Raw genomic sequence first — 14,315 nt, forward strand, 5'->3', positions numbered from 1 at the left:
CTCAGCCTCCTGAGTAGCTGGGATTACAGGCATAAGTCACCATGCTCAGCTAATTTTTGTATTTTTAGTAGAGGTGGGGTTTCACCATGTTGGCCAGGCTGGTCTCGAACTCCTGACCTCAGGTGATCCGCCCGCCTCAGCCTCCCAAAGTGCTGGGATCACAGGTGTGAGCCACCATGCCCAGCCCTGGTTTCACTTCTTTTATTATTCTACATTATTCAATAAATATCTAGGTAGGATTTTACTTCTGAAAAGTATTCATGTACCTCATCTGTCAAAAAGTTCACATAAATACTAACACCTCTAAAAAGTTTCAACCTTTAATAAAAATCAAAACAATATGACAGACATCAATTATTTACTATATTCATTTGGTATTGTCTTACATGATATACAATATACAAAAATAACAATAGTTTTCTTACTTCCTAGCATTAAGGTATCCGGCCTTTCGGGTTAAATTTCGATTAACAGGAAATTTGGTGGGGTCTGGGTCAGGCACATATAAGGGATCACTGGCTACTTCCAAATCTTCTATTGTCTGTTGCATGGTCTCTATATCACTGTCCATTTCCCTGCGAACACTGACACAGAACAGATTATTTACTACAAATCACAATCAATAAAGAACTCCTTACCAATCATGTTTACCCGCATATTTGTTTTGGGTATGTTTTCTTAAAGAGAGGGAGAGTGGCATGGGTGGTTAAAACAACACGAATATATTTTAAAACAGGTTTACAGTTTATTTGAAACTTAGATATTTTGGAAACAATACTAAATTCAAAAAACGAATGAAGACCCCCTGAATGCCTGATTTTGGCGTAATTTTCAAACTGTTCTGCCCTGTGCCTTTAAAACAACAATCACTTTCATCTCTCTCCATACCGTGGACTGACCACATACACTGCTCGGCATTTTGAACCTGATGAGAACTGCTTTCTCTCTAAGCTTTCATGGCTTGGAAACAATATTTAGTAATCTCCCATCAAACTTCCACAATTTCAAGTTTAAAAATAATTTCACTTATGGGGAATTACTATTATGTGTCTGTTACATTCAGACATAAAACTGAGTTTAGAATCAATAAAATTATCACTATTATGAAATTCAAAGTTCACAATCTATGGAAAAAAGAGGTTAAAAAAAAAAGAAGTAACCATGAACCACATAAGAAACTCTCATGGCAGGGAAAATATTCCCTCAGGAAATTAAATGATAAATATCTTTACATTATGTCATTGAGCTATTAAGCTATAATTCACATCATTTCATTTTCAATTTTAAGGAAAAAAATACTTACTTCTGAACGCTTGTTCCAATATTAGCTAAAAATTCTTCCAGTTGTTCATTAAGATTTTCAGAACCCATCTTAAAGAAACTTATCTGGAGAGTGGGGAGTGGGGGAAATTGAACAATACAAAAATAGATTAAGCAATACTTAAAGTAAATCGTATAAACAATCTCTAAGACACATGGTTAAGTAAAAAACAAAGGAATATTCCCATTTGTGTAAAAATACATTGTAGTTTGTGACTTTTACTGTACAGGGAGCCATTAAGGAAGTTAGACTTAAATTCCACTGTATATCCTTTTATATTTTTTGAATTGGAACAAGTAATATATATATATATGGTTAACAATCTTTTAAAATTGGAAAATAAACTTTAAAGTATTTCCAATAAATTATATAAAGTATTTCATGTTTACTACAAAGATAAGTTTTCTATCTGAGGAATAATCAGTAAAGTACTCTTTTACCTAAATAGATTCAATTTTTTTTTTTTTGAGACACGGTCTCGCTCTGTCATCCAGACTGCACAATAACACCTCACTGCAGCCTCAGCCTCCTAGGCTCAAGGGATCCTTCCATTTCAGCCTCCCAAGTTGCTGGGACCACTGAGGCATGCTACCAAGCCCAGCTAATCTTTTCATTTTTTGTAGAGATGGGGTCTCCCTACATTGCTGAGGCTAGTCTCAAACTCCTGGACTCAAATGATCTTCCTACCTCGGCCTACCAAAGTGCTCGATTATAGCCATGAGGCACCGTGCCTGGCCTCAATTTTCTTTAAACTGTTGATTTGTATTAGACTGACACTTTGTCTTATACTACCCAAAACAAACTTTCTAGCCCCCTTCCTGATGTACTCTTTGGGCACGATGGAGTTCATCTATTATTTTTAACTCAGGAAGTATGCAAGGAATATGGGATAAACTCAAACTTGTTCATTCTCTTTCAGATCTATTATGAAGCAAGTGTTTAGTTGAAGCTCTAGCAATAGGTGTAACTCTGAAATTCATTTAGTTTTCTGTTCTCAGTCCCCAGCTATGGTGAACAAGTGGTTTCATTTACCTAAAATATTTGAAATCTTCATTTGCAAAGAAAACCATTCTTCCTAACTTCCTTAAAATAATAGTCTGATGACATTTTAAAAATTACTTCTTAAAACACAGACATAAACAAGGATGTTGAAAATAGTTTATAATACCCTTATACTTAATGTAAATATCAAGATTAATACAAAGCTTTTAGGACAGTTATAATCCAAATACAGAACAGTATTTACCTGAGCTTGCATGTACCCAAGTAGAGGTTCTAACAATGCTATTTTCTTCTTGTACTGAAGAGTATTTAATGCACAAAAATAATGCATCATGGTCTGGTGTTGTTTCTTTCTGGATGTGTACACATCTTCTGTTACTTCATACTTCACCTTTGAATGAAAAGATTTAAATACTTAAGTAAATAATCTGCTATTATTTACTTAATTTTGTATTATCTTCAGTAGGAGCTGTGGAGAAGAGCCTACCCAAGGAATTGAGTATCACAAGCAATTGAACATTAATGTTCCTGTTTTCTGATCTTTTAGAAATCCTTCAACATACTGGTTAAGCAAATTTTCCTGTTTAACTTCCAACCACATAATTTATAAAAGGCACATAGAGGCCAGGCGTGGTGGCTCATGCCTGTAATCCCAGCACTTTGGGAGGCCAAGGCGGGAAGATCACTGGAGGTCAGGAGTTTAAGAACAGCCTGGCCAACATGGTGAAACCGTCTATACTAAAAATGGAAAAAAAAGTTAGCCCGGTGCGGTGGTACACGCCTATAATTCCAGCTACTGGGGAGGCTGAGGCATGAGAATAGCTTCACCCTGGGAGGTGGAGGTTGCAGTGAGCCAAGATCACACCACTGTACTCCAGCCTCGGTGACAGAGAGAGACTGTCTCAAAAAAAAAAATGCATATTGAAAACAGAATTCTGTACGTAACTAAGAATGGTACAATAACTAAACTAAGCATGGCAGAGAAAGCTTACCACAAGGAGGAAGGGCAGACAATTGTTATTAGCTTAGTCATTAGTCTTTGACTTTGATCAGTTCACAGCATACCATTCTCCCCTCCTGGTTCTCTCCCTGTCAGTCTTCTTCTCTTGCACTTGCTTGTCTTCCTTCACCCATACTTGAAATATGTGTGCTCCCTAGAGTTCTTTTATTCAGACAACAAATATTTACTGAATACCTATTATGTAATAGGCATTAGGTTCTTCTGTCTTCCTGCTTTCCTTAGAATCCTCAAGTACCAAGAATATTCTAATATTCCAATATACCAATGACTCAATGACTCACAAATTTTATCTACTCCCTCTCACTCTTCCAAGTGACAGAGTAAACACATCTCCAGCTGGGTTCTTTATGTGTGTTTATGTGCTAAAAATGTACAAAACTGAAGATAGTTTTGTACACAAAACCTGTTCTGCTTTGTTTCTTAGCTTTCTTAATTACTACAGGATCCATCCAGACATCAAAGAAATCTAGGACTCATTTTTCATTCCTCCTATTACCACAAGTCTTGTCAATTCTACTTAAAAAATATCTCCCAAAAGTACTCCTTCCTCTCCACTTTCATTAACAACCTTAGCTGAGGCCTTCATTATATCTCTGCAAACTATTCCAACTCCTTTCATTGGATACCCTCTAGTCTTGTCCTCTTCACATTTTCATTAGTATGTTTGTTCTATAACACAATTGCATGATGTTTTTCACCTACTTAGAATCCTTTGGCGGCTGTCCACTCCCTCTAACACAAATTTCAAGGTCATTAATATAGTAATCTGGTACCAATATACTTCTTACCCTTTCTGCCATATCTCCAAACATTTCCTTTATTGTCACAGAGTACTCTTAACCTTTACACTCTCCCAACTCCACCATGTGCCTCTGAAAAGCTGTTTTTCTTTCAGGAAAGCACTCTCTCCAATTCCAAACTGGTGTTATCCACTTATCTTCAATGTAAATGTCACCTTTTAAAAGTGTAACCTTTGCTGGCCGCGTGTGGTGGCTCATGCCTGTAATCCCAGCACTTTGGGAGGCCGAGGCAGGCAGATCACCTGAGGTCAGGAGTTCGAGACCAGCCTGGCCAACATGGTGAAACCCTACCTCTACTAAAAATACAAAAATTAGCTGAGCATAGTCGCTCACACCTGTAATCCCAGTTACTGGGGAGGCTGAAACAGGAGAATCACTTGATCCCAGGAGGCGGAGGTTGCAATGAGCCGAGAAGGCGCCACCGCACTCCTGCCTGGGAGACAGAATGAGGCCCTGTCTCAAAAAAAAAAAAGTGTAACCTTTCCCAATTCACCAGTCAAAGCTAACTGCTGCCCTCTCTGTGCTCTCTCAGCATTTTATTAAAACTCCGATTATTGTATTTAAATAATAACAGAGTTAATTCATGCCTTCTTGTCATCCTTGTACTCTGGTTCCTAGTCCACCTGCATGCCTTCACACAGGTAGCCTTCAATAAATGTGGAGTATCAAGTCTTTGAGGGCAGGAGTGAAGCCTATTCACATTGTTCCCCCAAGGTACCCAACAGACTGCTTGACGTATATTAGGTGCTCAATGAATTTTTAAATAAAATGAAGTTGGTGAAAGAGTATTTTTTAAAATACTTTGAGCAGCCAGAAGTAATGTAAAATATATCAAATTTTATACCCAGAGCCTTTAACTACTTCTCTAAGGCCAAGTGACTAATAGAGATCTCAAAATGTATACATTTTATCAATACACCATTAAGTAGTAGTCTGCAGCTAAAATTAGAAACGAAAAGGAAATCAATCTTTGTACTAAACTTTGTGTGAGAAACATTTCCTTTGTCACAGTAGCTGTTGCACAGTAAATCCTACCCAACTGTGGATTCCCACAAGCAGTCACTGTGTTTCCACCAGCAGCTGCAGCCAAGGCTGCAGACACCAACACCCAGGCACAGAGATCACCTCAGTCACAAGCATCTAGAATGACCTACACATCAAGCCTTGGACTAGATGCTGGAGAAAGACATGATCCTAAGGCACGCCCAAAAGAACCTGTTAATACTCTGTTCTCTCATCTTTACTTGAATGCATTTCTCCTCAAATACAGTGTAATATTTCTGTATTTCACTCCTTGAACAAATATCAAAAGATATATATTTCTATAAATAAGGAGGGCCTCATAACAGAATTTCATTATGTGTGTGACCACTCTTATCTCAGAAGACATTTTTGAACACACCTATATATTCAAACAGAACCAATGCCATGTCATCAAAATACAAAGCAACAAGAGGCAATGTTATATACTGGGCATCAGTTAAATTTCCAGAATAGTTATATTTACTTATAACATCAAATTTTGGCAGAAGAAAATATTTTGTTTAAAGAGGTCAACGATTATCAGAAAGGTTTCAAACAGCTAGAAGGAAAGAATAAACTAAGAGTAATATAACAAAACATACAAAGTAACTGCTGGCTCTATTTTGATAGAGGAAAAACTAAACAACCTAATGAATAGTTAATATGACACTGAAGGAATAAATATGTACCACACCTTGTCATTTTCTCTTTTTTTTGATAATCGGCTATATCTATTAATTGCAGCATCATGATCTGGAAAAAAGAAACGAGTGTTAACAATACAACAGTACTTTTCAAAACTTACAAATGCTTTCAATGGTCTTCACATGTGCACCTTTCCACAAACGTACCAAAGCAAGAATTTCCTACCACATGACCACTGCACTCAAATTTTCCCCACAGCCAAATTTCCCCTAAATTATGTGTCTACTTCTCAAACTGGTTTTTAAAAAATTAATTCCAAGGAAACTAATGCACTAAAGCTTTTTAAAGTTTTTTCTAGTACAAAAATAGCAAACACAGCTTAGACACAGTGGCACATGCCAATAGTCCCACCTACTCAGGAGGATGGGGCAGCAGGATCACTACAGTATGCTATGATTGTGGCTTGAAAAGCCACTGTACTCCAACCTGGGCAACAGAGCAAGACCCCATATCTTAAAAAAAAAAAGTGTGTGTGTGTATATGAAACACTCATTAAAGAGAAATTGGGATATATAAAAGAACAAGAAGGGTAAAATATTATACTACCTCTTTAGGCATTATGAAGATAGTAACCTATAAGACTTAATTTCCTTAAGATTTTTCTTAAATTACACTGTATAAACAGTGTAATTTAAGTAGCAATACTGATTTAAGTAATGTTCACTTATTTTTAATTGGGTTTTTTTTTCAATTATTACAAAGAATCTGGCCACAGATATCCACTGATAAACAAATACATCACTGCAAGAAATAAGTGTGCAAATTATAGGGCTTACCATTACTTGCAATCTGAAATACTTCCTTTAACGTTAGTATTGCTGAAAAAGTTCAAGAATAATTTAAGTTTCACATATTTATGAAATACATTTGTTTGGAAAACAGTAACTGCTACTTAAACTATGATAATATTTCATACTTCAACATTCACGGTGAAAAAGCTACTCTGTGTTTCAGCTAGTCTATGAAACATTTACTATCATTAGCAACAGTTACACCACCAGAAAATCTACTTGCTACAAATTAGTGATATGACATAAAAACCAATTTAAAAACCCACTGTAAATGGTAAGATATGCAAATATTCTGACTTAGTGCCAGAATCATGCATTTTTTATATATGAATCTAAATATTCAAATGCTAAATGAGAAACAAAACATCTCATTAATAAGATTATGTCATTCAGTCCCCTTACATTGAAGAAAAGATATCTTGTTCTAGACCTTAGAAATGACCATTCTTGAGGATCACAACCACAATTAGTAACTCATCTTTAAAATACATTAGATGTACTGGTGACTGAGTAAAGTAAAGGTGGCACGGGTTGCAGTTCAGAAATGGTGTAGGTGTAGAATGGTATAATACGCATTTGTCTGTATTCCATGTATAATTTAAATACTTTACCATTCACTGATACATTAGTTCAATAATTTTAATCTCTCTAAATATTTTGGAAGTAAGTGTGTATGGCTGAGATTACAAGTTATGGGAAAGCAGAATCAATTCTATAAAACTCTCATTGTATCACCTAGTAATCCTAAGTGGGTAAAAATAAAACCCACAAACGACTAGGTTGCAGATTGTTAGATGTGCCAGTACCCCTACCTCTTGCCACTTCGGCCCATACACACATCTCTATACCCTGTGCCACTATCCTAACTCAGGCCTTGGTCATATCTCACTGGACTCCCACAACTTCCCAGTCTAGTCTCCTACATAACAAGGCTACTCTATTCCATCCTCCAAAGGAATTGTGTCTCTCCTTAAAGACCCCCATTGGCTTCTCCTTTGCTCATAATCTGAAGTCTAGCCTCTTAGCATGACCTACTCCTATCTATTCTATTTCTGGATTCATCTCCTGCCTCACTCTAACACATATAGCATTGCAGCCACACTGAGTTTCTTGCTACTGTCAAATAGGCTGTGTATTTCTAAAAGCCATACCTTGTGCACTCTAGTTCCTCTAACAGAACAATGACTCTTCTCCTGGCAAATTCCTCTTCACTGTTCAATGCTCATGTCACATCCTTGGGTAAAGCCTTGCTGACCCCCTCCTAACAGCCCCGCCAGCACCTTGCTCACTCCCTAATTATAAGAGATCTAAGTGTTGTAATTATGCGTGTGCCCACTTCCTTCTCTAGAATTTCTGAAAAGAGGGGATATCTTATCCATATCGGTATTTCTCAATATCTAGTTTGACATCAAGCAGGAGCTCCTATAAATGTTTGGTAACTGAGTAAAGACGACAGGCTGTCGTCCAGAAATGGTGTAAGTATAGAGTAATATGCATTTTACAAGCGTTGATCTCACGGCCAATGAAAGTAAACATAAGCTTGACTTCAATACCTTTCAGATCTCTTTCTTTAAACTGGGTAATGGGGAACATCATGGCATCAGCAAGTTGAGTTGAAAGTACTGCATGACAAGAGCTAAGCTAGAAAAAGAAAGACCAAAAAGGCCAAATAACTATACACAGACATTTAACCAGTGTTATGTAAATTAAACATAATCTAGTAAAAATGGTTCTGACATATTTTATATAGGAAAACACTAAAAATTATGTCATATAGTACAAAATACTATATAGTCAAAAAATTCCATTTACTAAACTCTTAGAAAACACAGAATGACCTTGGATTTGGTACCAGTTTCTTGCATATGACACTAAAAGCACAAGGAACAAGAGAAAATATATAATGGACATCATCAAAATTTAAAACTTCTATGCATGAAAGCGCACTATCAAGAAAGTGAAAAAAAAAAACAACTCAGAATGGGAGAAAATATTTGCCAATTATGTATCTGATAAGTAACTTGTATCTAGAAAGAGAACTTTTACAACTTAATAATAAAAAGACAACCAATTTAAAAATGGGCAAAGGATCTGTACAATTTCTTCAAAGATAAACAAATGGCCAATAAGCACATGAAAAGGTGCTCAATATCATTAGACATCAAGAAAATGCAAATCAAAACCACAATGAGATACCACTTCACACTCACTCAGATGGCTATAATTTTTTAAAAAATTTTAAATACACACAAACTAAAATAATTGTTGGTGAGGATGTGGAAAAACTGGAACCCTCCTACATTGCTGGTAGGAATGTAAAATGGTGCAGGCACTGTAGAAAACAGTTTGGTGGTTTTCTAAAATTATTTAACTTTTAAATAAACATAAAATTACCATGCAATGATCCAGCAATCCCATTTCTGGGTACCTACTCAAGAGAACTGAAAACTGTTGTTCAAAACAAAAAAAACAAACCTGTATATGAATGCTCATAACAACATTATTTGAACTAGTTAAGAGGCAGAAACAACACAAATGAACAATGACTAGATAAACAGATACACAGATATATAAAGAGATGACCAGATAAACAAAACTTGGTATACCCATAACAATGAAATTTTATTTAGCCAAAAAAGGAATGAAGCACTGAGGCATATTACAACATGAATGAACCTTGGACACATTATGCTAAGTGAAAACAGACATAAAAAAGTCTAAAATTATGAGTCCATTTATATGAAATATCAAAAGTAGGCAAATCCATACAGAAAGAAGATTAGTGGTTGACAAGGGCTGAGGGAGCAGGGAGGTGGAAGTGACTGCTTGATATGGTTTGGCTGTGTCCCCACCCAAATCTCATCTTCAATTGTAGCTCCCACAATTCCCACGTTGTGGGAGGGGCCCCGTGAGAGACAACTGAACCATGTAGGCAGTTTTCCCCATACTGTTCTCGTGGTAGTGAATAAGTTTCACGAGATCTGATTTTCTAAGGGGTTCCCCTTTCACTTGTCTTTCATTCTCTCTCATCTGCCGCCATGTAAGATATGTCTTTCGCCTTCCGCCATGATTGTGAGGCCTCCCCAGCCATGTGGAACTGTGAGTCCATTAAACCTCTTTTTCTTTATAAATTACCCATCTCAGGTATGTCTTTATCAGCAGTGTGAAAACAGACTAATACACTGCTTAATGGGCACAAGGCTTCCTTTGAGATGATGAAAATGTCCTAAAAACCAGACAGTGGTTATGATTGCATAGCACTGTGAATGCACTAAATGTCATGAATGACAAATTTTATGCTATGCGTACTTTACCACAATTTTTTTAAATGAAAAAAATTACATTATTTCTTTATCTTGATTTCCTGGTAAAACATTTTGCTATAATGGGTTATTAAAATATTTCAAAAAAATTACTTTTCCAGTTAAGATTCTAGAAAACACAGGACTATCGAATGGTCCATGTGAAAAGAAAAGGTTTTACTGCAACAGTAGAGAACAGTTAATGATTCTCCATAATCTCTCACTACCTTTTTTTCCTCTTAGCTTTTAGGTCTTTGTTTTAATGATTTGTTGTGATGACTGATTTGAGGAATTCAGGGTTGATTCTGGCTGTTTAGGATAGCAGGATTAATAAAGACTAAACAATAAAATGTTGCTTAACAGCAAAAGAGCAACCACAAAGAACCCAGATGTAGCTCACTACCTAACTCTTCTCTCTCTGCCTACATCAAATGACACGTCAAGATTCAATGTTACACGGGCTACGTATAGAAGAAGCACATCTATATGTTTATTCCTGGAAAACAATGTTTTAATCAGGTAAAGAAAGTATTGTTTTGATGAGCCAGCCACCAGGATGTGGAAGTTAGGTTCCTCTTTAGTCATCTCTGTAATAGAGCTTTATTCATAAAATAAAAGCTAAGCAACTGGGTAACTTAATCATAAGACGATTTAATCAAGCAAAATCAAATAAACGTTTACCTCATCTATAACTTTTGAAAACTGTTGCAATGTAGAGCTCATAACTTCATCATCACCTCCCAATGGAAAACGCTGAAAAGCAAGAAACAGAGATGAGGTAAAGTTTCAACGTTGTGTCTTTTGGGAATGACATTACTATAATTTACATTTTTAAATAACTTCAGAAAACTTCCAAAATTTTGAAAAAGCTCTAAAATATCATTTAACTAAAATTGTGTAATGTATATAATAAACATTAATTGTTTGTTAAGTAACCAATTGACATGGCATATTGGAATACCCACCGTACTGGAAGTTCAAAGATTTAGCATTTAGCTCCAGTTCCTCCAATAACAGTGTAATGTTCAGCAAGTCACAACTTCTTCATTTGTAAAAAGAAAACAAGTAAACTAGATAGCCTCTGTATTTAATATTAAATCATTAAAATTCTCTGAACGTAAGTGCTATCATGAAATTTCAATGGCATATTCTGTGAATTTAAGAAAATTAAGGATTCTTGTTGAAAGCCTATCTATACAGATACTATACTTTTAAAATTATGCTTTTAAAACTTTGATATACAATACCTGTTTTTCATATTCTTTTAAAAGTTTTGAGGTCAGGTGTGTTGCTGCACTTAATTCATTCTATGGAAAAAGCATTCAAATTAGCATATTACTGAGAAAAAAGTCTTAGTTTTTTCTTATTAAATACCTAATTTATTTATTATCACTTAACATAAATATTGTACGTTTTTTAAAACCTTCATTAAATCACTGGAAAGGGGTACTACCATTAAAGCACTTTAAAAGAAAACTCAAACCATAAAATAGACACTCTTAAGGAATTCAGCAGTGTTCCTGGTGTTTGTTTTTTGCTAATAAAAACTAAGCACTAAATACTTTAAAGCCTAGAAATAAACTGATATAACTTTAGCAAAATCTTTAGAGCATCTATGTTGATGACTGATTACTGCCCTCTGTAGATGCTGATACTAGACTACAGTAAGCACTTAATAACATACAACCAAAATGCGGTTGACCCAGTCATATAACATAGCAACACAGCCATATGAAAAACTTTAATTTAGTTTTTTTGGTGAATATAACAAATAGAACATTTCTTTAACATATTAATCATATATCTCTGTAGTCAGAAAGCAAAGCTTCAGAGCCTGATCACAAGGAAAAACTAAACAACATAGCAACTCTTAAGTACGTAATGAAAATGTGAAGCCAGAAAGCAAACAATATGAGAAGGGAAAAAAATAAAACTTGTACGCTTAATTAATCCCAAAGAAAGTATATTACAGAACCTAGGTTGCTGTTTAAGCTTATAATTAAGTTATCCAAACATAGCTTCAAATTTTATTCCTGGTCAACAAGAAAACCTAGTCATACCCTTCAGCTTCTTGTATTCCAGAGGTACATCTAATTTTTAGTGCCTTCTTTTAACTAGACAGAGGCAGCCAACTTTCAAATCCTCTACTGAAAAAGGGAAAGTGTTGGCCGGGTGCAGTGGCTCACGCCTGTAATCCCAGCACTTTGGGAGGCCGAGGCGGGCAGATCACCTGAGGTCAGGAGTTCGAGACCAGCCTGGCCAACATGGTGAAACCTCGCCTCTACTAAAAATACAAAATTATCCAGGCATAGTAGTGCATGCCTGTAGTTTCAGCTACTCAGGAGGCTGAGTCAGGAGAATTGCTTGAACCTGGGAGGTAGAGGGTGCAGTGAGCTGAGATTGCACCATTGCACTCCAGCCTGGGAGACATTAGCAAAACTCCATCTCCAAAAAAAAAAAGGGCCGGGTGCAATCTCAGCACTTTGGGAGGCCAAGGCGGGCGGATCAGCTGAGGTCAGGAGTTCGAGACCAGCCTGACCATCATGGAGAAACCCTGTCTTTACTAAAAATACAAAATTAGCCGGGCGTGCTGGTGCATGCCTGTAACCCCAGCTACTCGAGAGGCTGAGGCAGGAGAATCACTTGAACCCGGGGGGCGGAGGTTGCGATGACCCGAGATCACGCTACTGCACTCCAGCCTGGGCAACAAGGGCAAAGCTCCATCTCAAAAAAAAAAAAAAAAAAAGTGGGGGTGGGGAAGTGTTCCATAAGATTGTAATAAGCATGATTAGGGAAAATACCAGTGATGACATGGGGTCTTCATTCAAATCTTAGGAAAGATCACTATCAGTGAGTTTAATGGGGGGTTCCCCCAAACTATGTTTGGGGAGAATGGGCAGATGCTTCAATGTTCCATCACTTTTGTAGTACTACAAACTGTACACTAGTAGTTGAAATGTCAGTTCTGTAATACACTCAATGTTCATTAATCCATTCAACAAATATTTATTACTATGAGCCTAACACAGGGCTAAGCAGTGGTAAACAAGACAGACACTATCTGTCCTCATGAGGCTTAAAGATTCATGTTTTAAAAGCATCAAGTTAGTCCTTAGTGTTTTACCTGTGCATCATAAATCCGATGCATAGCTTGATACAACTGGTTCATATAGTTGGAAATAGCTGTGGCATCTTCTTCAAATACACCTAGTAAAGACCTTGTCTGTATAAAACAATAGCAATAAGTTTATGTTAATCATTATACAAATCAGATGGAAAAATACTTTTTCTAAAGGAAGCAAAAATCATAGGATATTAAAGTTCTAGTAATTCTGAGTTTTAATCTATTTTGTCTCTCTTTTGATAGTAATGTTAAGAAGTCAGAGTTTTTTTTGTTCTTAGTTTCACTTCAACAAAGCAGAGGTATTTTCCAACTATGTCACACAAACTTTAGGAGAAACAACAGAGGTATATTTTCATAAACTAAAAATTCTATAAACTAAGAACAAATCAACAGAAACATTCAAAGCTAAATTAACAGCATTCCATGTAGTATAAATATTTTAAATGTCTTACTTCAGGATAATTTAGTATGATTATTTCTTCTATAGTTTTTTCTAGAAGAGGCCAAACCCCTCCCTGTCCTAATCTAAAAATACCACAGTACACCCTCCCCAACATGGCCGACTCTTCAGCATATAAAATGCTAACTAGGTTTTTCTGAATGCACAATTTGGGGGTTTTCCTTTCTTCTTCTTTATACATGCCTATATTGTTTGGCTTTTGTTTTGTTTTGTCGTTTTTCTACTATGCACATTTAAAAATTATCTTCATTTTAGGCCGAGCACAGTACTTCATGCCTGTAATCTCAGCACTTTGGGAGGCCGAGGCAGGGAGATCATGAGGTCAGGACATTGAGACCATCATGGCTAACACAGTGAAACCCCGTTTCTACTAAAAAATACAAAAAATTAGCCGAGCGTGGTGGCACGTGCCTGTAGTCACAGCTACTCAGGAGACTGAGGCAAGAGAATAGCTTGAACTTGGGAGGCGAAGGTTGCAGTGAGCCAAGATCGCACCACTGCACTTCAGCCTGGGTGGGCGACAGAGCAAGACTCTGTCTCAAAATAAAAAATTTTTTAAAAATTACCTTTATTTTAAGGGGGAAAGCTTATAAGTAAATGTTAAGAATGTCAGGCCGGGTGCGGTGGCTCACGCCTGTAATCCCAGCACTTTGGGAGGCCGAGGCAGGTGGATCACGAGGTCAGGAAATCGAGACCATCCTGGCTAACACGGTGAAACCCCGTCTCTACTAAAAATACAAAAAAATTAGCCGGGCATGGTGGCGGG

At 36.6% G+C, this 14,315-nt stretch overlaps 1 protein-coding gene across 2 annotated transcripts in view; it reads right to left on the reverse strand.

Annotated features, from left to right (window-relative positions):
* APPL1 (adaptor protein, phosphotyrosine interacting with PH domain and leucine zipper 1) overlaps positions 1-14,315 on the reverse strand; it is a 45,249-nt gene that overhangs the window by 24,221 nt on the left and 6,713 nt on the right. For both annotated transcript variants that reach the window (XM_002813610.6, XM_024244980.3), the window contains 9 exons: positions 13,090-13,188; positions 11,213-11,272; positions 10,647-10,718; positions 8,217-8,304; positions 6,649-6,690; positions 5,862-5,920; positions 2,568-2,714; positions 1,304-1,386; positions 426-584 (listed from right to left, as the gene is read on the reverse strand). In XM_002813610.6, the coding sequence (XP_002813656.3) occupies positions 426-584; positions 1,304-1,386; positions 2,568-2,714; positions 5,862-5,920; positions 6,649-6,690; positions 8,217-8,304; positions 10,647-10,718; positions 11,213-11,272; positions 13,090-13,188 (809 nt within the window). The remainder of the gene's footprint in view (positions 1-425; positions 585-1,303; positions 1,387-2,567; positions 2,715-5,861; positions 5,921-6,648; positions 6,691-8,216; positions 8,305-10,646; positions 10,719-11,212; positions 11,273-13,089; positions 13,189-14,315) is intronic.

Source organism: Pongo abelii, chromosome 2 (genome assembly GCF_028885655.2).
Source record: "Pongo abelii isolate AG06213 chromosome 2, NHGRI_mPonAbe1-v2.0_pri, whole genome shotgun sequence".
NCBI lineage: Eukaryota > Metazoa > Chordata > Mammalia > Primates > Hominidae > Pongo > Pongo abelii.